Genomic DNA, 27886 nt, shown 5'->3' with positions numbered 1-27886 from the left:
GCACACATGCCAACGTCGTCTCCTTCATTGGACACGAAACTCAGCTTGTGAAGACTTATTGGGGCAAGCGAAATCAAAGTCTTGATGGCACCTGTGCCCAGCGTCGCCTTTCTGACACTTGTGCCCATGGCATGTGTAAGGACTTTCGAGCGAGATTGTTGCCAGTGCCCCTGGACTGGCTCTTGTGCGGGTGGCACATAAAATACACCATTTTGAGTGTGGCCGTTGCCAGTACCGCCTGACTGGCCTTCATGCCGATGGCACGTAAAAGCACCCACTACACTCTTTGAGTGGTTGGCATTAGGAAGGGCATCCAGCTGTAGAAACTCTGCCAATGCTGTGCATGAGAAGACCCGGCAAGCCAAGTGAGACCTAAATCTAAGGCCTCAGCCAGTCCACTTATGCGTACCTTCTTTCATTGGACACTAAACTCCACTTGCGAAGACCTGTTGAGGCAAGTGAAATCAAAATCGAGTTAAATTCGACAACTGGCACCCATGCCAATGTCGTCTCAAGTGAAATCGAAATCGAGTAAATTGGACACTAAATTCCACTTGCGAAGACCTGTTGAGGCAAGTGAAATCGAAATCGAGTTAAATTCGATGACTGGCACCCATGCCAACGTCGTCTCCCTCATTGGACACGAAACTCAGCTTGCGAAGACTTAGTGGGGAAAGCGAAATCGTGAAGGCACCTGTTCCCAGCGTCGCCTTTCTGGCACTTGTGCCCGCAGCATGTGTAAGGACTTTCGAGAGAGATTGTTGCCAATGCCCCTGGACTGGCTCTTGTGCGGGTGGCACATAAAATACACCATTTTGAGTGTGGCCGTTGCCAGTACTGCCTGACTGGCCTTCGTGCCGGTGGCAAGTAAAAGCACCCACTACACTCTCTGAGTGGTTGGCGTTAGGAAGGGCATCCAGCTGTAGAAACTCTGCCAATTGGAAATATGCTATGCGCGAGAAGACCCGGCAAGCCAAGTGAGACCTAAATCTAAGGCCCAGCCAGTCCACTTATGCGTACCTTCCTTCCTTCATTGGACACTAAACTCCACTTGCGAAGACCTGTTGAGGCAAGTGAAATCGAAATCGAGTTAAATTGGACGACTGGTACCCATGCCAACATCGTCTCCCACATTGGATACGAAACTCAGCTTGCGAAGACTTATTGGGGCAAGCGAAAGTGAAATTGTGATGGCATCTGTGCCCAGTGACGCCTTTCTGGCACTTGTGCCCGTGGCATGTGTAAGGACTTTCGAGCGACACCGTTGCCAGTGCCCCTGGACTGGCTCTTGTGCTGGTGGCACATAAAATACACCATTTTGAGTGTGGCCGTTGCCAGTACCGCCTGACTGGCCTTCGTGCCGGTGGCAAGTAAAAGCACCCACTACACTCTCTGAGTGGTTGGCGTTAGGAAGGGCATCCAGCTGTAGAAACTCTGCCAATTGGAAATATGCTGTGCGTGAGAAGACCTGGCAAGCCAAGTGAGACCTAAATCTAAGGCCTCAGCCAGTCCACTTATGCGTACCTTCCTTCCTTCATTGGACACTAAACTCCACTTGCGAAGACCTGTTGAGGCAAGTGAAATCGAAATCGAGTTAAATTGGACGACTGGTACCCATTGCCAACATCGTCTCCCACATTGGATACGAAACTCAGCTTGCGAAGACTTATTGGGGCAAGCGAAAGCGAAATTGTGATGGCATCTGTGCCCAGCGACGCCTTTCTGGCACTTGTGCCCGTGGCATGTGTAAGGACTTTCGAGCGACACCGTTGCCAGTGCCCCTGGACTGGCTCTTGTGCAGGTGGCACATAAAATACACCATTTTGAGCGTGGCTGTTGCCAGTACCGCCTGACTGGCCTTCGTGCTGGTGGTACATAAAAGCACTCACTACACTCTCTGAGTGGTTGGCGTTAGGAAGGGCATCCAGTTGTAGAAACTCTGCCAAATCAGATTGGAGCCTGGTGTAGCCTTCTGGTTTCACCAGTCCTCAGTCAAATCGTCCAACCCATGATAGCATAGAAAGCAGACGTTAAACGACGATGATGATGATGATGATGAATGGAATAAAGTGTTGAGGTCATACTCTAAGCACGAAATTCATTTTCACATTTTATACATGTGTTCTTGGTGACTATTTGAGGAAGTCTTTTGATAAAGAAGATTGATTACTGTTGAAATGTGGCTATGCCACTTGTAACATGTAGTCTGCTGAGAGTGTTCTTCATCCTGCTAATTACTTTCAGTAGTGTTTTACAACTTCATTTCTAGTTTATAATGAATACAAATGTTTATTAATCTAATTTGTTTAATTTCCTTTTTGGTATGTTTTGATGTGTTTTGAGGTTATTTCTAGTTCTGTTAGATTGGTTGTTTTAACTTTGTTATTAGTATCGTCATTTTGTCTTTTTGTGGATTATATATCTTGGATGCTTTTCCAATTATTTTGTTAAATGTATGTACTGCAGAATCTGTGTTGCTGATTTTGGAGTAGAGGAATTCCAAAAACCTGAATATTGTTTCTTGGTATAAGTGATTCAACTGAATTTTTTTGAAGTATTTAAAATGTTTTATTCATTGATGAGTATTTGGTGATAATGATTGGCAGGTGATTAGAGAAAAGGTGGGATATTGTTTGCCATTTGGTCATGATACTTGGTATGTGAATGAGCAAATCTATAATCAAAGGTGTCTACTCATGACTATACTATGTTTTGTATATCTCAGATAACATTATCCAATGTGTCCATTCTGCTTTCAAAATTGTAGGATATGATTTTATGGGGGAATTGGCAGCTATTTCTTGCAGGTGAAACAACTATGTAGAAATTTCCTTATTTGCTTGACTTAAGTTTGTTGAGATATGAAGGTGTGTTGGTCATTTAGGATATAAAAGGACTTTAGATGTGATACTTCTTGTCTCTTGCCTGTGTTGATTTTGTGCCAGGAGGTGTTGCATGTATTGAAGTCTCTCAGTATTAGTGTTTGGGAGAGTATTAAAATAATTAGTAAGATTATGTTTCCTGGTAGGATGGTAGTGTTGGTTTTCATTTTGAATGCTTCTATTTCTATTGTACTTTCATGCTCTCTTTATAATCATGTACTGAATGTTGTAGTACCTATGTATTATTTTATTTGTGTAATGGGAGCTCCAGTTTATCTGAATGTCATCTATGATTTAAAGGGATTCTATGTTGGGTTTGTAGCATTATTTCTTGCATCATAGCAATGTTCACAGCATGAAGTTTTTAATTCTATATAAAAGTAATTTTTAAACTGTTTGTATGTTCAACGTTTTGTATTACATGGTGTACATTAGTTACTTTGATGGTTGTGTATTTTGTGCGAAGTACTTTTGTTTTAGTTTTGTTTTGTCATTGTAGTGCTGTGTGCAGGCAACAAGTTCTTGTTAGTGCTGAGAGTTGCAAGTAAATAGGCATACTTGCAGTTTACTGTATTCTGAAATTTTAAAAAGTTTTCTCCTTATCAAGATAGTGGGAATCGCTTCAAGGCAAATTTGGCTGCTAATTCTAAATTAAGTGGACAGGGCAGTTGAAGTTTTAGTACTAGTCGCTAGCCCTTTCAACTCTATTTGGAGTAAATTTGTAACTTGATTTGTAGCCAATCAACTGAAGTATTTATTTAATAATCAATCTGTCTTTATTGCAAAACCTGCAGTCTTGCATATAAGACATATAATCCTAGTTTATTGAAGAATGTATGATTTTTATTAGTTTGATCATCTGTAAAAAAAATGTTTCAGTCACTAGATTTGTCTATCTGTGAGCATAATGCAGCAGTTTCTGTCATAATATAAACAGTTACTCTCAAGTACAGTTGAAAAAGGAATGTATTATCAGGTTTTTCTCTCTTCTGTTCTACTGTTTTGGTTATTTTCCTGTTCTACTCTCTTAGTTATTTTCCTGTTCTACTGTCTTGGTTATTTTCCTGTAGTTTTTATTAATTTTGTATTGTGATGTTTCCATCCATATATTAGCATTTATCTTAATGTCTCTGTAGATAATTTTATCTACGTAAATAAAACAAAATGAAACCACTTTTGCCATGGCTATTTTATATTTTGTGAAGGTATGTCCCAGTGTTCATTATTCTAGTGGGCATATATGTTGCTCATAATGCTTAGAAAACTACCTTCAGTTGATATGTTTACAGGGGAAGGTTGAGACTCATTATCCTGTAAATATAGTCTACATGAAATGTTGTGGAAACCATCCTGATTTATATTATTTTCTAGAGCATGATGGGGGTGCATCTGATCACCTAAAATTAGGTTAGTAGTTGAGTTGTACTAAAGACGTGGTCCATAATCTTGTGAATTTTATTTTGTCTTAGCAATTATTCTGCTTCTATTGCAGGATCCGCATAGGATCCGCATTTGCATCTTTGCATAATCATGTATCGCTTCATCTGACATTGGAAGTCTATTACAATTAGCCAGATCCCAAAGGATTTGCTTCCACTATGAGTAGGCTGATGATAGGAGATGAAATTTGAACAAAGAGTTGGAACAGATAGCATATTGTATCTCATTTAATGCTCTAACAATTCTATTTATCTACTTTATTTATCAACTATTTAAAAATGAAAAGCAAAGTTGACTTTGGTAGGATTTGAACTCAGAGTGCAAAGATACAAACTAATAAATCTGTCAATTTACAGCCTGCATGTTATTCTTTTGCATTATTTTTTCATACATTGAGTTCTATTGTACTTATGCATTATTTTTATCTTTGTAGGGCCGATTGACAACTTTACAACAGTTCTAGTATTGTCTTGCATTACTGTGCACACCTGTAGACGCTATATTGAGAGTAGAAGTGTCAGCATCTATTCCTCAGCAACTATTTCTATACTTCATTATATTACAGGCTTTATTCACTACTTCTCATTATCTGCTATCCCAACAGTGGAATCAGTTGTCATTTGCAACAATACAAGTTAAGTTTTTCTTACATTTCATTGTCTTAATTTGTAAAACATACACCACACACACACATACACACACAGGGTAAGGGTAAAAGGTACATGGGTCAGTGATTAGAGTGTTAGATTCACAACCATGAGGTAGTGAGTTCAATTCTTGGACTAGGTTGTGTGTTGTGACCTTCAGCAAGACACTTTCTTTCATTTTGCCCCAGTCCACTCAGCTGTAGAAATGAATTGTGACATCACTGGTGCCAAGCTTTATTGGCTTTTGACTTTCTCTTGGGTAACATCAGTGGCATGGAGAGGGGGGGCTGGAATACATGGGTAACTGCTGGTCTTCCATAAACAACCTTGCCTGGACTTGTGTCTCGGCTTCTAGGCGCAATCCCATGGTCATTCATGAACAAAAGTAATCCCCCCTCTCTCCATATATATATATATATATATATATATAAAAGATATACATATATATATATATATATATATATATATATATATATAATGTATATCTTTATATATATATATATATATATATATATATATAATGTATATCTTTATATATATATATATAAATATATATATATGATGATGATGATGATAAATATATATATATAATCATATTAGGGACAAAATCCAAAATTACGGGTAAAAACTCAATTAAAATCAATTTATAAAAAAATAAAAATTAAATTAAGCTTTATAGATTATAATATATATAAAAATATATAGTTTTAGGGAAAAGAACCAAGTTTCAAGAACTCATCAATGAAAATCCACTATCACATGTAGAAAAATAATAATTAAAAGCACAATAAATGAGTATAATATAAAACAAAGTAAATATCATAAGATTAAGATAGTAAAATGACTACACGTGTTTCATAACTAATTTTCAAATAGAAAGGAAATTTAAATCGATTAAAATCAATTAAAATTATCGAAAATAAATTCTATTAAAAAATATAGTTAATCGTCAGGTCGTAAATAGAACAATAATTATAATAAATAAATATATATATCAACCAACAATGAGTACCAAATGAATTTATATAAGATACTTTGCGAGCCATGTACAGAGATGCTGTCAGTAAGGTGAAGGTTGGAAATGAGTACAGTAATGAATTCCGGGTAGAGGTAGGGGTCCACCAAGGTTCCGTCCTCAACCCCCTCCTATTTATCATAGTCCTCCAGGCGATCACAGAGGAATTCAAGACAGGTTGCCCCTGGGAGCTCCTCTATGCTGATGACCTTGCACTAATTGTGCAGTCACTATCAGAACTAGAGGAGAAGTTTAAGGTGTGGAAGCAAGGACTAGAATCGAAGGGCCTTAGAGTCAACCTAGCTAAAACCAAAATCCTAATAAGTAGGAAGGTAGATAAAACACAAACTCCTTCAGGTAGATGGCCCTGCTCAGTATGCAGTAAAGGAGTAGGTAGTAACTCTATAAGATGTACCCGGTGCAAGCTATGGACACATAAGAGGTGCAGCAATATCAAAGGCAGATTAACTACAAAGTTAGTCTTTGTATGTGGCAGATGTTCAGGTGCAATAAACACTGTAAACAAACAGGAAACAACTTCTATCTCATTCCAGGGAGAAAAACTAGAGGTAGTTGATAGCTTCCGCTATCTGCGTGACCAAGTTAGTAGTGGGGGTGGGTGCGCTGAAAGTGTAACTGCTAGAATAAGAATAGCCTGGGCCAAGTTTAGAGAGCTCTTACCTCTGCTGGCGACAAAGGGACTCTCACTCAGGGTAAAAGGCAGACTGTATGATGCATGTGTACGAACAGCCATGCTACATGGCAGTGAAACATGGGCTGTGACTGCTGAGGACATGCGTAAGCTCGCAAGGAATGAAGCCAGTATGCTCCGCTGGATGTGTAATGTAAATGTGCATACCCATCAGAGTGTAAGTATCTTGAGAGAAAAGCTGAACATAAGAAGCGTCAGTAGTGGTGTGCAAGAGAGACGATTGCGCTGGTTTGGACATGTGGTGAGAATGAATGAGGATAGCTGCGTGAAAAAGTGCCACTCCCTAACAGTTGAGGGAACCCGTGGAAGAGGTAGGCCCAGGAAGACCTGGGCTGAGGTGGTGAGGCAAGACCTTCGAACATTGGGCCTCACCGAGGCGATGACTACTGACCGAGACCTTTGGAAATGTGCTGTGCATGAGAAGACCCGGCAAGCCAAGTGAGATCGTTGCCAGTGCCCCTGGACTGGCTCTTGTGTGGGTGGCACATAAAAGACACCATTTCGAGCGTGGCCATTTTCGTGCGGGTGACACGTAAAAGCACCCACTACACTCTCTGAGTGGTTGGCATTAGGAAGGGCATCCAGCTGTAGAAACTCTGCCAAATTAGATTGGAGCCTGGTGTAGCCATCCGGTTGCACCAGTCCTCAGTCAAATCGTCCAACCCATGCTAGCATGGAAAGCGGATGTTAAACGACGATGATGATGATTTTGATGATAAAGATAGAAAAATTATTAAAAATATCAAAATAATAAACATTCCATAATCATCCCTACATCCATTATAATATATGCTAACATGTATTTTATATACAAAAACCAGCTTACATAAATTATTATCGTTTTAAATACAATTTAAACGAAGTTTAAGGTTAAAATAATAATAAAGATAAAATTAGTACATATTCAACCGGTATAATAGTTAAAGCTATACTATTTAAAACTAAAAACGTTTATTTAATTATCATTAAAAATCAATTGAATAATAGAAAAATACAAGAATACGTATTTCTACAAACGTAGAAATAAAAATAAAAATATGAATGAAAAAATTATGAATGAAAAATTTAAGAATGAAAAAAATTATTAAGAATAAAAGATTAAACTTTATATATACTAAGTTTTAATAAATAAACCTTTGATATTATAAACAATAAAGACTAATTATTAATCAAATATTAATCAAAAATAATCGAAAATATACCAAAACTATTCAAATCGAAGTGTTATATTATGGTGAAATGATACACTAACTTCTAAATAATTTAGTGTTAAATAAGTTATCAATTAAAAATAATCTTTTAAAAAATCAAATGAATAATATAAAAACCAAGAATACATATTATTTTCAAATATTAGAAAAAGGTTTAGCAAAGTAAAAACAGTACTTATCCATATTTTTCCATAATTCAAACTAAAGCTAAGACGTTAACTAATACCTATAGCATTTTAAGCAAGAGGTCGCGCGAAAATACTACGTTAAAATAGAGAATAGAATACGAAAACATGAATGAAAGAATACTACTTAAAAAATGAATGAAAGATTTAAAGTTTATATAACTAATAACATAAAAAAGCCACAGCTATTTTATAAAACATTAATGAATTTTAAATTCTAATATATAATAAATTAATAATAAGAGTAAGATATATACAGATACACATATATAAATACATATAAAAATAAATATTTAAACATATATACATACACACAAATATATAAACATATTAACACGTCTATACTAAAACACACACACTCACATATATACATATACTCATACACATACATATATATACACCTCCCAACTGGCATACACAGGGCCTGGAGGTACTGAAGAGCCATGCAAGGAACGTGAAGAGAGCACAGCATAAAGACGGAAAATCACGGTGGTGCACCAGCATGACCGCAGCCACTTGGCTGAAACCCATAAATAAATAAATAAATATATATATATATATATATATATATATATATATATATATTTATATCATCATCATCATCATCATCATCGTTTAACGTCCGCCTTCCATGCTAGGGGTTGGACGATTTGACTGAGGACTATATATATATATATATATATATATATATATATATATATATATCATAAATATACAGGGATTAGCATTGAGTTGCTTCTCCAACATACTGAAAATTTAGAAATAGCAGTCAAAGAACTACTGATTCTAAACTACAAATTTTTCTCTAAACGGATGGCGATATTTATGGCACACATAGAACAAAAACCGGAGGGAAAAGCGTAAACAAAACAAGTCTTTAGTTAATTGGATACAAATCGTTTCATGGTTAAGCGAATGAAAATTTCACTATTCCAATCTTCAGCCCAATAAAGGTTTTTTCATACTGAACTACTTGGCAAAATTGTTAATTATTAATTCTATTATTAATTGACGATTCCCTGCCCTTATTCTTGTATATTTTATATTTGATATCTCTAAGTTAGATGGTTAAACCGTAATCCCTCCACACAGGACTTCTTTTCATACGGGACTATTTGTGACGCACATGGAATAGATTTCTTTGAGGTGAGATGCCTGAACTCACTAGCCGATGAATTCGTAAGTGCCTTTCTTATCGTTGATTTTTGGTGTCGCATGGCCAAAGATTACCGTGAATTTTTTTAGAGACACTTTCAAATTTATCAGAATATTTGGGCTGAAGATTGGAATAGTGAAATTTTCATTCGCTTAACCATGAAACGATTCGTATCCAATTAACTAAAGACTTGTTTTGTTTACGCTTTTCCCTCCGGTTTTTGTTCTATGTGTGCCATAAATATCGCCATCCGTTTAGAGAAAAATTTGTAGTTTAGAATCAGTAGTTCTTTGACTGCTATTTCTAAATTTTCAGTATATTGGAGAAGCAACTCAATGCTAATCCCTGTATATTTATGATGATAAATGGTTTTACCGATAAAGGTTTTTTCATACTGAACTACTTGGCAAAATTGTTAATTATTAATTCTATTATTAATTGACGATTCCCTGCCCTTATTCTTGTATATATATATCTTTAGGTTATGAGAGGTAATGGTGTCAAGAATACCCAAAGGTGTCAGGTAATGCTGAGTAAGTGCTATGGACAGACTGTAGTTAAGCTCCAACTTCGGTGATTATGAGAATGAGGAGTCCAACGTAGGTCATGTCAGCACGTGTATATATAAAAAAATTAACAGAATGAAATAAAAATCCAAGGCTGTAAAGATTTCAAAACATTTATAAATAGGTCTTACAGCTGTTCCCGGGATATTTTATATATCCCGTCATTGGAGATGGTGTGAGAAAATGGTTAAGCAATAGTTATTGTAGATAAGATATGAAATAGAGAGTGAAGTGGGGGAATGAAAATAGACGTGAGATATGCAGGAATATTGTATCTTCACCTCACCCTCTCCCTAATATACTTCTCATTTTCCTCCTCTTCTCACTCCGTTTCTCCCTTTCTCTCACATCCTTCATCCTTTCCTGTCTCTCCCTCAGTCTGTCTGTTTTTCTCTTCCCATCCTCTCCCTCCCTCTGTCTTTCTTTCTTTTCCCCCCTCTCCTTCACTCTGTCTCTCTTTCTCTTCCCCTCCTCTCCTCACTCTATCTCTCCTTCTCTCCCCTTCCTCTACCTCCCTCTGTCTCTCTAACACCCCACACTCCCTCTCTTCCTCATATCACCCTCTCTCTTTCCTTCATATCTCCCTCTCTCTCTTTCCTTCATATCTTCCTCTCTTTCCCTATTCCCCACTCTGTGTTTCTTCTTTTCTACCTCCCGCTATCTTCCACTTCCTCTCTATCCTCTACTCCCCTTCTGGGCTTAAAAAACGAAGATGGCACCAAAGTGGGAGAAGAAAGAATTAAATCTTCTGTTGTGAGCATGGATGATTGCTAGTGGCGATCCGCCAAACAACATCATTACTGCTGCACTGAAAAATAATAGCTTTCACAGAACCACAGATCAGATAGAGCGGAAGAAAAATGAATTCCTCCCATCCTATACACTCATCAGACCACACATTGACACCCTGTATGTCATAATCGAAAACTAAAGTTATCAGGCTATGCTACAGAAGCTGCTTTTGCCGTTATTACAACAGCAGGATGGAGCAGAGGGTCTGTACTTTCAGCAGGATGGGGCACTGGCCCATTATGCTACGCTTGTGCGAGACTGGCTGGACGCCAACCTGCCCTGCCGATGGATTGGCAGGCGAGGACCGCTTGAGTGACTGTCTCGTTCGCCGGATTTGACCCCACCCGACTTTTTCCTGTGGGGTGTTCTCAAAGAGAAAGTCTACTCAACAAAACGCTGCAACATTACCGAACTTAAGGAACAAATTCGAGCTGCCAGATAACTTTGTGCAGAACCATTTCAAAACCGCAATCTTTTGCTCTTTTATTAATCGGGTGGACATAATTGATATAACAGTATATCTGAAATAGGGAGAAAAAAAAGAAATAAAAATATAAGATTTCAACTTTCAATGACATATGAAATAGAAAAATTGAATAAGTATCAACAAAGTTACAAGCAAAAGAAAATATATAGTTACTTATGGCAGACCCTGTATATATGTACATATATATATTTATATATATTTGTTTTGCAAGATTTTTGATGTGAAATCGTGTGTTGAAACAGATGTTGTTGTATTTGGGGATGGTCATATTGCCAGTTTAGCCAATAAAAACACACGCACTGTATATTTGGTGTTAATTTGCTTCAGCTTTATATTATATTACATTACATTAATCCTATTTCGGCCAGAGTTCTTTCGTCACACTTCTGTGACCTCATCAGTGGTCCTTTGCTTTCTTCTTTCTTATGTGTGTCCCACCTTGCTAACTATCAGCCATTTTGTATTTTGTATTCCTATTGTATGTGTCTACGCATGCGTATCCCTCTATATGTGTCTATGTTTTGTAAGTGCATCTGTGTGTATGGGGAGTGCCTATATTATCTATATCCTCTGTTAATACATGTTCGTTTATTTTTGTTTTTATTTATTTATTTGTTCATGTGTTTATACCTACTTCTTTTTTTTGTGTTTTTTTTTCTTTTTTTTTGTATTTGATTTAATTTTGTTAACGTATGTAGTATTATAAAATATGGGATACTGCATCTCCTCAGGGCCTTATTATTAGTATCAGGAAGACAATAAAAATACATAACATTCATATACAACATTCATAGTTGACCTATGGAAACATGCAAAAAAACATGAATCAATCTGGATATTGCATCAAAATGATCATAGGTCATTTTCATTGTTATAATAAAGTATTTTCAATGGATCAGTTTTGAGCTCTCATTTAAATCGATATATATATATATATGTACATATATATATATATATATATATATATATATAGTTCAAAAACACAATAACAAAAAAACAAAAAAACAACAAAGTGAGGACGTGATATGGATAGTATTATTGGACGCTCAGGAAAGGAAAGAGAGAGTGTATGACATTTCGGGCGTAGCCCTTCGTCGGAAAGATGGAAAGTTCGGAGAATGGAAGAACGGAGAAAGAGGAAAATGGTACCGATGCCCATATATATATATATATATATATATATATATATATATATATATATATATACATGTAAATATATATATATATATATATACATGTAAATATATATATATATATATATATATATATATATATACATGTAAATATATATATATATATATATATATATATATATACACATGTGTATATATATATATATATATATATATATATATATATATACATATATATATATATATATATATTGGCGTGGGAGTCGCTGTGTGGTAAGATGCAAATACATATATCCTTTTTCCAGTGAAATTATTCACTGATCTCGAAAAAGTGAAAACAAGCAATGTTAAATCTCTGAATGGGACATTTTTCGCATCAAAGGTCGGCGATTGTCGTATGCTGAGGACGGTTAAATACCCAGAAACTCGAGTCCATACGTATCGCAGATCAAGATGGGAAGGATGATTTCCCTTTGCAAATACAGACAGGACACAGATGTGTGTCAATAGCCAGCTGGAGGAGATGTTCTCCTGGGGCTAAAAGCAACAGTAACATCCACCCTTAGGGGTCAGCCACATTTAAGTGGCAAATATACTTCACCTTGTCGTGCAGTTACTGTTAATACCTCGTTCAGAGATTTAACATTGCTTGTTTTTACTTTTTCGAGATCATTGAATAATTTCACTGGAAAAAGGATATATGTATTTGCATCGGGACATTTTTCGCATTGAAGGTCGGCGATTGTCGTACGCTGAGGATGGGTAAATACCCAGAAACTCGAGTCCGTACGTATTGCAGATCAAGATGGAAAGGATGACTTCCTTTTGCAAATACAGACAGGACACAGATGTGTGTCAATAGCCAGCTGGAGGAGATGTTCTCCTGGGGCTAAAAGCAACAGTAACATCCACCCTTAGGGGTCAGCCACATTTAAGTGGCAAATATACTTCACCTTGTCGTGCAGTTACTGTTAATACCTCATTCAGAGATTTAATATATATATATATATATACAATACCGGAAAACATTCTAAACCAGAACCTAATAAATATGTCTGGGTAATTCTTCCTTTTAGTAAAAGTGTAAAATCAAACTTGGTATCCCAGTTCCAAAACGTTATAAATAAGAACTTTCCTAAACATTCTCATTACTCCAAAGTCATAAACACACACAAGGTTAGAATCGGTTTCTCTAACATGAAGAACATTTCACAGATAATATCTGCACACAATATGAGGCTTTTGCATCCACTAGAGAGTTCAAACAGTAATAACATTGAACCAAACATTATTAACCCTTACCAAAATAACAATAATAACACTAATAATAATAATATAGGGAACAATAATAATAACACAACACATAATAGAAATAGTCACAACAACAAAATCATTATTTCAGAAGTCAATAGCAAAAGAATTAGCTTTTTAAGTGAAAATGCGAAACTCAGAAACACTACCAATGCCAAGTTAGTACTCCCACAAATACTCACTTTTATGTAGGATCCTCCTCTACACCATTATCCACTAGAATTTCTAACCATTTTTCATCCTTTAGAGATAGAAGCAAACGTAATACCACGAGCCTTAGCAAACTAATTTGGGATCTTAAAGATAATAACATTAAATTTAAACTAGACTGGCTTATTCTTTCTATTTCTAAGCCATATGAAAAGGGTGGAAAATTTTGCCATCTTTGTGTTACAGAACTCCTCTTTATTTTATTTTCAAAGAATAATCTGGTAAATACTTTCATAGAACATTCTTACAGATGTAAACACTGGCAAAAACATACATTTTCAGCATTTAAATAACAGTCACTGTTTTTATAAAACGCTATCATATTTACCTGTAATAAGTAAATTCTTCAAATAGTTCTAATAAAACATATTTTTATTTCCCTCAAAGGTCAGAAGATTAAAATTCTTTACGATTCAAATTATTTATCTAAACTTTCGTAAGAGCATATTTTAAATCTTGATAAACTCTTGTAACAACCAAAACATACAAAATTTATGTATGTATGTATGAATATACCGGTATGGGTGTTTATATATACGCGTGTATCTGTGAGAGAAAATGTGTATGTGTGTATCTGTGTATACATATTCAGGATTTTGTATAAACTAGAGGTGTTTCTATTGATTTTTTTGTGTACATATACACATTATCATTTATACTTTTACTTTTACCCTTGTTTTTACTCTTATTAATATTATTTTTAAAAAATATATCAATATGCATTTACGTATGATTTTTTGGATCTATGTACATTTTTGTGTACAGATGTATTTACTTATACATAGGTTTATTTATATATTCATATATGAATGTACTTGTGAATAAGTATGGGAGCGTATTTGTGTAGATGTATTTTTTATATAAAAAAATATATGTCTATATTTAGATGTATATGTGTGTGTGTGTGTGTAAATATACATGTGTGTATATGATTGTGTATACAAGTTTATGTGAGTGTGTATGTCCACATGTGTATGTATGTGTATGTATGTATATATATATGTGTGTGTCTGTGTGTGTATATATATATATATATATGTATATGTATATGTATATATATGTATATTTATATATATATAGATATGTGTGTGAGTGTGTCTGTGTATGTATGTATATATATATACTTGTGTGGGTGTGTGTACATATATCTGTATGTATGTGTGTGTATATATGTATGTATGTGTGTTTGTGTATATATATGTATATGTATGTGTATGTATATGTGTATATATATATATATATATATATATATATGTATATATATATATATATGTATATATATATATATATATATATATATATTTATATATATATGTATATGTATGTATGTATATATGAAAACATTTGAGTTCTTTTTGTTACATATATGTATTTGTATGTATGTATGTATATGCATGCGTGTGTTTACGTATGTGTTTGTATACATGTATGTATATGTATATGTGTATCTGTTTATTTGGTTATAGGCGTAGATGTATATGTATGTGTATGTATCTATTTCTATTTATACATGTGTATATATATATATATATGTATATATGTGTGTATGGGGACATGCACACATATGTGTATATTTGTATATGCGTAGGTACGTATGTGCATATGTGTAAATGTGGGCGTTTGTGTGTATATATGTGTGTGTATATATATATATATACACATATACATACCTCTCCCCCCGAACCCGCCCTGCCGTTTCCCGCCTCCCTTTTCCCCTCACCTACCATCCCACCACCCTACCCCTCCAACGCTCCATTCTCCAAGCTTTTCGGCGCCTCCAGTCCGACCCCTCCACCTCCCACATCTTCCCTAATCGACCCCTCCCCTCCTTCAAACGAGCCCACAACCTTGGTCCACAGCTTCTTCCCCAACCCAACCTCCCAACCTGGCTCGTTCCCCTGCTCCCGCCCACGCTGCCGCACTTGCCCTTACCTCTCCAACACCACCCTCCTCACCAGCACCCATCACCGACCCTATCGCATCACCGACTCCTTCACCTGCACGTCTACCAACATCATATATTGCCTCTCCTGCTCTCTCTGCCAATCCCTGTACATCGGACAAACGGGGCGCCGCCTGGCCGACCGATTCGCGGAACACCTCCGAGATATCAACGTCGGCAATGACACCCCGGTGTCACGCCACTTCCATTCTGCCGGCCACTCCTTGCGGCAACACCTGTCTGTGTTTGGATTGTCCATGCACAGGGGCCATCCGGACTCCCGTTTGCGCCGTGAACAGGGATTAATCTTCTATCTTCGCTCCTTTGCGCCACATGGGCTCAACTCAACTCCACTCTTCATCTAACCCCCTCCTCCTGTCTCTCTCCCCCACCCTCCTCCTGTCTCTCTCCCCCACCCTCCCTCCTACCACCCATCTCTCCCCTCCCCCACCTCCTGCTCCGACTCCTACTTCTTTGTATGTCTCTTCACCTCTCTTCATACTTCTCTCCACTCCCACTTCTCTTCACCCCTACTCTTTCTCTCCTCTCTCTTACTCTCTCTCACTCTCTTCTCTCGTATTCCCCCCTCTCTCACTCTTACTCTCTACACTCTTACTCTCCTACTCTCTACACTCTTACTCTCTTACTCTCTCACCCTTACTCTCTCACTCTCTTCCCCTCTCTCTCACTCTCTTTCTCTTCCTCTCTTTCTCCCCCCCATACCCCTCTTCCCTCTCTCTCACTCTCTTTCTCTTCCTCTCTTTCTCTTCCTCTCTTTCTCTTCCTCTCTTTCTCTTCCTCTCTTTCTCCCCCCCATACCCACCTTCCCTCTTTCTCTCCCCCCCATACCCACCTTCCCTCTCTCTCAATCCACCTTCCCTCTCTTATACCCACCCTCTCTCCTCTCTTCCTCTCCCCTCCCATACCCATCTTCCCCCTCTCTTACATCCACCTTCCCCTTCTCCCTCCTCGTCAACACCCCCTCATAAGCTCATCCCACCACACCCCAACACACTCCTACTCTACCTTCCCACTCCACCCCATCCAATTCCTTACACCCACCACCCACCCCTACCCACAGACCCCTACCTCTACCCCACCCTCAGCCTAACCCACACTCCACCCATGCCTTCCCCACCTCCCAACACACCACACCAATACCCTCGCATCACACCATGCACACCACACCAATACCCTCGCATCACACCACGCACACACTACAACTGACCAACTACTAACTCCCTTTCTCCCTTTCTCCCTTCCCCATTTTCACACTACATACGTCAAGATCACCAGCATTCTACCTCCCACACACAGCCCCTCGTTCCCGATCACCGTTTGTTATCTCCCCCTTTCTTAGCTCTCCTGAAATAAGAATTTCTAACTTCCGGTCAGCCATTGTTATGATCGGCCATTATTATGATTGACCGTTGACTGAACACTATTCAATTTTTTTTCTCCGTGTTTTTCTCCTTATCTCCGTATTCTTTCTGTTGAAGAGCGTAGCTCGAAACGTCAAAGACTTTCCGTATTCCCGAGCGTCATACTAATATATACTTTTGTTATTTACACCACCTGTCCTCGTCTGTTGTTATTATTTGTATATTCTCCTATGTATGTATAAGTGTGTATATATGTATATATGTGTGTATATGTGTATATGTAAATAAGTATGCCTGTATGTTTATACATTTATATGTATGTGTTGTCCAATCCACTATCCGGTAGCGTCCAATTCTCTAACGGTTTTTTTCAAATGAATCACATCATAACCTTATCCATCTATTGTTTTCATACTTGGTCATAATGTCTTACGTTTAAGATGATTCCCATGCATTCCCTGAAGAGAAGGTTAGAATTTTAATATCACAGATCCCTATGGATCACATAGGTTGTAATCCTTTGAAACATATGTAGGAATAAAGTATGCAATTATAACATGCATTTTCTCCATTCCTTAAATTTTTAAATATACTCAAATACCCAAAATTTCAAGGAGTTCCTGCCTTAAAAACAGGAACTACACCACAGTTATTTTGTGTTCTTTGCTACATTGGTTTCTATTAACCCATTTATTCTATCCGAAGAATTTTTATTCATTAAGATAGAAGAAATACATATAATTAAATATATATATATATATATATATATATATATATATATATATATATATATATAATTTTAGGGAAAATAACCAAGTTTCAAGAACTCATTGATGAAAATCCACTATCACATATAGAAAAATTAACAATTAAAAGCACAATAAATGTGTATAATATAAAACAAAGTAAATATCATAAGATAAAGATAATTATATTATCTTTTATTTTCCCTATATTTTATCTATAAAGCTCAATTAAATTTTAATTTTTTATAAATTGATTTTAATTGAGTTTTTACCTGTAATTTTGGATTTTGTCCCGAAGAAGAATGTTCTCTATGTGGCTTGTGTGTTTTCTCGTCTACGTTTTGTTTGCAATGTCCTGTACCCAGATATGCACCTATACATACAGGTGGATGTCGGTATGCACATACCTGTACGTATATATGCATATACTCATTTACTATTTGTTTTTACATGACTGAACACAGCGTCACCAATTTGTAAGTAGTTATCGTAACTATTTATTTTCCAACGCTACTCTATCTCTTTCTCTTTCTCTTCCTCTATCATTTTTTCCCCCTCTCGTTCTTCCTCTTTACTACTACGTATCTCGCTTTACCCCTCTCGTTCTTCCTCTGTTACTACTACGTATCTCTTTTTTCCCCCTCGTACTTCCTCTCTTTCTCTTTTTCTCTCGTTGCTCACCTATTCTTCTACTTCCTCCCTTTGTTTCTCCCTCTACCACTCTCTCTCTTCCCCTTACACCGGAATGGTCACATGCTTCCGGTCAATAATCCTTTTCTTCCTTGGCTATCGCCGAGCAAACACGCGAACTTACTTCGTCCCTACTTTCAAGTTCGTGCCTCACAGCGTTCATACACACATAATTTTTCTCGTCTGGCCGTAAAGCCTTTTCTGTTTGTTTTCCTGTCTTGTTTTTTGTCCGCCACTACATTCCTCCATGGCAAGGTTTAATTTGTGTAAACAAATTTAATTTGCGGTCCATGGGAAGAGCTGTTTTAACAATGCGTCCTGCCCAGCTCTTCGAAACGCCGGTGTTAAAATGGGGGTAGCTGATGAAGAAGAATGTTTTCTATGTGGCTTGTGTGTTTTCTCGTCTACATTTTGTTTGCAATGTCCTGTACCCAGATATGCACCTATACATACAGGTGGATGTCGGTATGCACATACCTGTACGTATATATGCATATACTCATTTACTATTTGTTTATATATATATATATATACACACATATATATATATATATATATATATATATATATATATATATATATATATATATATGTACATATATATATTTATATTTATATATATCTGTACATATATATATTTATATTTATATATATCTGTACATATATATATTTATATATATATATATGTACATATATATTTATATATATATATATATATATATATATATATATATAAACATAATTAAGGGATCAGCAAATATTTGCTTCACCATATACCGAAGTTCAGAAATAGCAGCTAATATATATATATATATATATATATATATATATATATATATATATATATATATATATATATATATATAAAACAAATATGTAAACGGAACAACGTGAGCCCTAGCCAGGCTAGCAAAATACTGAAAGACACTGTATTCAGTTGCCTACAGAAAACTGTGACGACTCAACAGCTTCATTTGTGTCTCCTCCAAATTATACACCAACAGGGTCACATCCAGCGTTGAAAAACTAGAACTCACCAAGGGTCAAGCTGAAAGGCTGAAACGGACGCTAATGGTGAATATTAAGAATAAAATATATAAGGAACTCAGCCAACAAAATAAACGTAGACGCATTCTATTAAAAGAAATTAGAGGCATCACCACACGAACAGAGAGAACCACACTTATGAATATAATACAGGCAGAGAATACATATATTATACGCCAATGCAATATACACTTCAGAAAGAAAATCTTGTGGTTAAAACGTGAACAGCAATACAAACTCGCAAAAGAAGAGAAAGAGGGATACCCAGAAACAATAAACAGAATTGTTATGGCAGATGTCCCTCTACCAGCAGAGTTCAACAGAGACAATGAAGCCAACATCTATGGGGGAATAACAACAGACCCAGATGAAAAATCGCTACTTCAACTACCACCGAAATATGCGATATATCACAAGGTTAATACCATCCAATGCCTCTCCGAAATCGAAAAGTCGTTCACAAAAATACGTTGGAATTTAAACATGTACAACAACAGCAACAACACGAGTGACAACAGCAACAACACAAATGACAACAACAACAATAACCGCAGCAACAACATGGATGAGAACAATCACAACAACAACAATACCAACAATAACCACAGCAGCAGCAACAACACAAACAATAGTGACTGCAGCAACAACAACAGCCGTAGCAACAAAAACAACTGCAACCCCATGAACAACAACAGCAAAAACGAACACATGAGGACAAGCAATAGATACAAAAACAATAACAGAGAAAAAATCGAATACAACAACAACAATAACAGGGAGAACAGACACACAGACACAGATAACCATAGGCACAAGAACACAGACAAAGGTAAGGCCATGGGGTCAAGAGGGAGAATAAAGTTGAATGCAACAGAATTCTTGGACAGGGAGTCAGTAGACTTAAAACAGAAAACACTAGGTATGGTGGTAACAATAGCGGTGGTGGTGGTGGTGGTGGTAGTGGTAGTAATGGTAGTGATGGTGGTGATGGTAATAATAGTAACAATAGTAGTGGTAGTAATAGCAGGATGAATGGGGGTAGCTGTAACGACAGTAATAGTAGTAGTAGTTATGAAGAAGATAACCCCAGAGGGGCCAACAACATGAATACCAACCTCCTTGACACTCAATTCTTCAACATATGTGACAAAACTTATAATATGAGCCGGATATACCCTACAACATTACCCTTTAACAAAAGAGTCTGCATCCCTAAACATACTCATGACCACATGGAAGCACAATTCACTATAGCTAGGACAAAACTTAGACAGATTTTAGAATTATACACTAAGAGACAGAGACAGAATAAGACAGAGGCCCAACAACTTGGGAATATACCCGCATGTGGCCTACACAAGCTCATGCAGCGCACAAGAAACGGAGAAGTGGTATGCCTTCCTACAGATAAGTCCGGCAGAATGTCTATAGACAGCTTGCCGAACTATATCCAGGCAATGCAACCTCACATCGCCAATATGAAGGTAACAGGCACATGAGGAGAGAGAAAAAGTCCTCAATGCCCACATGATGATGTGGACAATTGTTCTTGGACCCCAGAAGCGCACAGCCAACAACTTCCAAGCCTGGAACAATGATATCCGATGCTGTATGGGCTCCGTAAGGACCACAAAGTAACTACTAATCCTGTAGTGGGACCACCAACAAGACCAGTCTGTGGAGCGAATGTCGCTAGCAACTACAGGATTTCCTACTTCTTTTCAATGATCATACGCCCCATAATCCAGATGTCACCTGATGTCTGTGACAGCACGGAAGATCTCCTCAGCAGGATCAACGACTGTAACAACACTTGCAACCTGACAGGGTGTATAGTGGGTAGCATGGATGTGGTATCACTATACCCATCTATCAACGTGGATTTTGCAGTGGAAAAGTGCGTGGAGATGATCAACGAGAGCGAAGTAGAGTTCCACAAGGTCAACACAGAAGAACTGGGCCTCCTACTTAGATTGACATATGACGATGCATATCTAGACCTTAGAGATTTCTGCCCTAGTAGACGTTTAAGAGGTAGACCACCCACAATTACCTCTATGGCTAGGAAGACCCCTATAGAGAGATGGAGTGGATGGACCAGAGCCATACGGACCCCCACTAATATCCATCAGGAGCTAGTATAAAGGTTACCCTAAAAGGCCACACATTTAAATTTAACAACAAATTATACGCCCAGGACGAGGGGGCAGCCATCGGTGTTAGTATCGCTGGTGATGTGGCCAATCTCTTCATGGTATGGTGGGACAGAAGGCTTAAGGAACGCCTGACACAACTCCATACTCGTGAATATGTACTCTCGATATGTCGATGAAATCAACTTAGTGGTAAAGACACCCCCACAAGAGAGTACTCTTGAAATAGAAATAGAAACTAAGACTATGGAGAGCATCCAGCAAATAGCTAACTCCATCCACCAGAGTATTAAAGTTACGATAGACTACCCTAATAAACACCCTAACCATAGATTACCTGTATTAGATACTGAACTCTGGCTAGAAACTAAGAACAATAAAACCAGAATCCTCCATTCACACTATACAAAACCTATGGCCTCCAAATACCTGATCCACCGGAACTCGGCTATTGCGGACAATGCCAAATTCAACATATTCATGGCAGACCTCGTCAGAGTAATGCGAAATGTCTCCTGCATGTGCAACCCTACAGAATTAAAGAGACATATACAACATTTCGTTCACCGCATGCAGTTCTCAGGTTACAGCCATAAAGAAAGGATCAGGGTATACAAAGGAGCTATGAAGAAGTTTGAAACAATCAAACGTAACGATAGGAATGGGATTTGCCCACTCTATAGGAGCAAATCATGGAACACCATAGAAAGGATTAAGAAGAAAATAGGGAAGGCCAGCTCATGGTATGATAGCCACAAATACCAGAGTGTCATGTTCGTCAACACCACCCCTAGAGGCGAACTGGCGTACCGCTTTAGAAGGGCCCTAGACAAACTTAAGCTAAGAATTAAGGTTGTTGAAAGGCCAGGCAACCCTATCAAATCCCTTATCAGTAGAACATACCCTTTCAGTAGAACCCCCTGCACTGATAGGAACTGTACCGTATGTAGATTTAGCCCACAAACGAACTGTAAAACCAGAAATGTGGTCTATAGTATAAGATGTACAGAGGGACGATGCAGTAATAAGACAATGATATATGTAGGCGAAACAGCAAGGAGCATAGGGGAGCGGGCAAATGAACATTGGGGGGAACTTAAGGAAGAGAAGAGCTCATCTGTTCTGTACCAGCATACTGAGCAAGAACATGGAGGCTCAATCAATAACATAGAGATTAAAATCTTATCCACACATAGCAGAGACGCAGCACTTAGACAAATTACAGAAGCTACACACATAATAGAAGATAAACCTAGCCTGAATAGGAAACTAGAATGGAACACTAACACACACCCCTAACAAACCACAAACCACAACATGTGACAATACGTTCCCCATAAACCAATAACAATATGAACAAAATATAATACAATACATAGATAAACAAATGGAATTAAACACTACATACATTAATAAAATTTAATTAAATACAAAAAAAAAAAGTAAATATAAACACACATGAACAAATAAATAAATAAAAACAAAAACAAACGAACATGTATTAACAGAGGATATAGATAATACAAGCACTCCCCATACACACACATGAACTTACAAAAACATAGACACATTGAAGGATATGCATGCATAGACACATACAATAGGAATACAAAATACAAAATGGCTGATAGTTAGCAAGGTGAGACACACATAAGAAAGAAGAAAGCAAAGGACCACTGATGAGGTCACAGAAGTGTGACGAAAGAACTCTGGCCAAAATAAGATTAATGTAATATAAACCTGAAGCAAATTAACAGTGCGTGTGTTTTTATTGGCTAAACTGGCAATATGACCATCCCCAAGTACAACAACATATATATATATATATATATTTATATATATATGTACATATATATAGTTATATATATATATATATATATATATGTTACTCTTTACTCTTTTACTTGTTTCAGTCATTTGACTCTGGCCATGCTGGAGCACCGCCTTTAGTCAAGCAAATCGACCCCAGGACTTATTCTTTGTAAGCCTAGTACTTATTCTATCAGTCGCTTTTGCTGAACTGCTAAGTTACGGGGACTAAAACTACTAGCATTGGTTGTCAACCGATGTTGGGGTGGGGGGGACAAACACAGACACACACACATATATCATCATCATCATCATTTAACGTCCGCTTTCCATGCTAGCATGGGTTGGACGATTTGATTGAGGACTGGCAAGTCAGAAGGCTGTACCAGGCTCCAATCTGATCTGGCAGAGTTTCTACGGCTGGATGCCCTTCCTAACGCCAACCACTCCGAGAGTGTAGTGGGTGCCTTTTACGTGCCACCGGCATGAGGGCCAGTCACAGTACTGGCAACGGCCATGCTCAAAAAGGTGTATTTTACGTGCCACCTGCATGGGAGCCAGTCCAGCGGCATTGGCAATGACCTCACTCAAATGATTTTCTAATGTACCACCAGCACAAGTGCTAGAAGGCAACGCTGGTAACGATTATGCTCAAATGATGCTATTTACAGGCCACTAGCACGGAAGCCAGTGAACATACTCGGACAGTGTTGTTAGTGCTCCAGTGCTGTATATATACATACATACGACCGGCTTCTTTCAGTTTCCATCTACCAAATCCATTCACAAGGCTTTGGTTGGCCCGAGGCTATAGTAGAAGACACTTGCCCATAGTGCCACGCAGTGGGACTGAACCCGGAACCATGTGGTTGGTAAGCAAGCTACTTACCACACAGCCACTACCACGCCTATATATATATATATATATATATATATGTACACGTACACACGCACACACACACATATATATATATATATATATCGATTTAAATGAGAGCTCAAAACTGATCCATTGAAAATACTTTATTATAATAATGAAAATGACCTATGAACATTTTGATGCAATATCCAGATTGATTCATGTTTTTTTGCATGTTTCCATAGGTCAACTATGAATGTTATCTATTTTTATTGTCTACCTGATACTAATAATAAGGCCCTGAGGAGATGCAGTATCCCATATTTTATAATATGCATGAATCAATCTGGATATTGCATCGAAATGTTCATAGGTCATTTTCATTATTATAATAAAGTATTTTCAATGGATCAGTTTTGAGCTCTCATTTAAATTGATATAAATACAAAAACTCACTTATGAGTATTTTGCTACGTTTGTATTTTTGCCTAATTTTTGGTATAAAAATATAAATACACACATATATATATATATGTACACACACTCTATATATATATATATATATATATATGTATTTATTTTAACATGCGTTTTACTCCATTTACTAAATTTTTATATATATATATATATGTACACATATATATATGTACATATATATATATATATATATATATATATATACATATATATATATATATATATACATATATATATATATATATATATATATATATATGTTTATATGTACACACATATATATATGTACATATATATATATTTATATATACAGGGTGGGGAAGCAAAATTTAGAATGAAAGTTAAGTTGTTTTATTCTCAGCAGGCACTAGGTCAATTGTTTTGAAACCTAGCATATATTGATATCAGAATCATACCTGACACTATTATCCTTACCTTTTCAGAAACTTTTGCTCATGTGAGTAATCAGGAAAGCAAATGTCAAAGAGTGTGTGATTTGCTGAATGCACTCATCACACCAAAGGAGATTCCAAGAATAGTTGGAGTGCCCATAAAGACTGTTTATAATGTAAAGAATAGAATGGCTATGAGCAAAACTATTACGAGGAAGTCTGGAAGTGGAGGAATCAACAAAAAAACGTACCAAATCTTTTATTAAAGCTCTCAAATCCAAAATCCTAGACAATGCAACCGATTCCATGAGCAAAATGGCAATTGAACTTGAGGTAGACAACAAGACTATTCGAAATGCAGTAAAATATGATTTGAGGTTAAAATCGTACATAACAACACCAAAACACTTGTTGACAACAGATATGAAGGAAAAGAGATTGGAAAGGTGCAAAAAAATTATTACATGGTTCAAGAAAAATTCCTCCATTGTAACGTTCTTTTCAGATGAAAAGATCTTCACTTTCGAAGCTGTTCTGAAGTGCAGAAATGACAGATTTATCACAAAACCGATAGCGGAGATTAAGGGGACATTCAAAACAAAACATCCTGCTCAAGTTATGGTTTTTGGTGTTGTGGCTTCCGATGGAAAGAAAATGCCTATAAAATTCTACAAAGCTGATGAAAAGATCAATGTTAATACTTACTACAAGACTCTGAGATACCAGGTATTGCAATGGCTTAAAGCAAACTACCGAGATGGTAATTATGTATGGACACAGGATGGTGCTCCAGCTCACACAGCTAGAAAAATACAACATTTCTGCAAATCCAACTTCAGCAATTTTTTGGAATCATGTTTATGGCCGTCTTCTAGCCCAGATCTAAACCCTCTGGATAATGCTATTTGGGGCGTTTTAGAATATCATCATCATCATCATCATCGTTTAACGTCCGCTTTCCATGCTAGCATGGGTTGGACGATTTGACTGAGGACTGGTGCAACCGGATGGCTACACCAGGCTCCAATCTAATTTGGCAGAGTTTCTACAGCTGGATGCCCTTCCTAACGCCAACCACTCAGAGAGTGTAGTGGGTGCTTTTACGTGTCACCCGCACGAAAACGGCCACGCTCGAAATGGTGTCTTTTATGTGCCACCCGCACAAGCCAGTCCAGGGGCACTGGCAACGATCTCGCTCGAAAATCCTACGGGAGCCAGTCAGGCAGTACTGGCAACGGCCACGCTCAAAATGGTGCATCTCATGTGCCACCCGCACAAGAACCAGTCCAGGGGCACTGGCAACGATCTTACTTGGCTTGCCGGGTCTTCTCACGCACAGCACACTTCCAAAGGTCTCGGTCAGTAGTCATCGCCTCGGTGAGGCCCAATGTAAGAAGGTCTTGCCTCACCACCTCAGCCCAGGTCTTCCTGGGCCTACCTCTTCCACGGGTTCCCTCAACTGTTAGGGTGTGGCACTTTTTCACGCAGCTATCCTCATCCATTCTCACCACATGTCCATACCAGCGCAATCGTCTCTCTTGTACACCACAACTGATGCTTCTAATGTTCAGCTTTTCTCTCAAGATACTTACACTCTGATGGGTATGCACATTGACATTACACATCCAACGGAGCATACTGGCTTCATTCCTTGCGAGCTTACGTATGTCCTCAGCAGTTACAGCCCATGTTTCACTGCCATGTAGCATGGTTGTTCGTACGCATGCGTCATACAGTCTGCCTTTTACTCTGAGTGAGAGTCCCTTTGTCGCCAGCAGGGGTAAGAAAGAGCTCTCTAAACTTTGCCCAGGCTATTCTTATTCTAGCAGCTACACTTTCAGCGCACCCACCCCCACTACTAACTTGGTCGCCCAGATAGCGGAAGCTATCGACTACCTCTAGTTTTTCACCCTGGAATGAGATAGAAGTTGTTTCCTGTTTGTTTACAGTCTTTATTGCACCTGAACATCTGCCACAAACAAAAACTAACTTGCTAGTTAACCTGCCTTTGATGTTGCTGCACCTCTTATGTGTCCATAGCTTGCACCGGGTACATCTTATAGAGTTACTACCTACTCCTTTTCTACATACTGAGCAGGGCCATCTACCTGAAGGGGTTTGTGTTTTATCTACCTTCCTACTTATTAGGATTTTGGTTTTAGCTAGGTTGACTCTAAGGCCCTTCAATTCTAGACCTTGCTTCCACACCTGAAACTTCTCCTCTAGTTCTGATAGTGACTCCGCAATTAGGGCAAGGTCATCAGCATAGAGGAGCTGCCAGGGGCAACCTGTCTTGAACTCCTCTGTGATTGCCTGGAGGACTATGATAAATAAGAGGGGGCTGAGGACGGAACCTTGGTGGACCCCTACCTCTACCCGGAATTCATTGCTGTACTCATTTCCAACCCTCACCTTACTGGCAGCATCTCTGTACATGGCTCGCACAGCTCTCACTAACCATTCTTCTATCCCAAGTTTCCTCATTGACCACCAGATAAGGGATCGGGGGACCCTGTCAAAGGCTTTCTCCATGTCAACGAAAGCCAGGTACAGAGGTTTATCCTTAGTTAGGTATTTCTCCTGCAACTGTCTCACTAGAAATAAGGCATCAGTAGTGCTTTTACCTGGCACAAACCCAAACT

The 27886-nt window shown here is 37.7% G+C and overlaps 1 protein-coding gene across 3 annotated transcripts in view; it reads left to right on the top strand.

The window, feature by feature from the left end:
- LOC106867229 (polyprenal reductase) overlaps positions 1 to 27886 on the top strand; it is a 94787-nt gene that overhangs the window by 24903 nt on the left and 41998 nt on the right. For all 3 annotated transcript variants that reach the window (XM_089361596.1, XM_089361598.1, XM_089361597.1), the window contains exon 3: positions 4756 to 4956. In XM_089361596.1, the coding sequence (XP_089217722.1) occupies positions 4756 to 4956 (201 nt within the window). The remainder of the gene's footprint in view (positions 1 to 4755; positions 4957 to 27886) is intronic.

This window comes from Octopus bimaculoides, chromosome 13 (assembly GCF_046866305.1).
Source record: "Octopus bimaculoides isolate indiv1 chromosome 13, ASM4686630v1, whole genome shotgun sequence".
Lineage (NCBI taxonomy): Eukaryota > Metazoa > Mollusca > Cephalopoda > Octopoda > Octopodidae > Octopus > Octopus bimaculoides.
The sequence above is the reverse complement of the archived record's forward strand: the minus strand, read 5'-3'. Positions and strand labels throughout refer to the sequence as shown.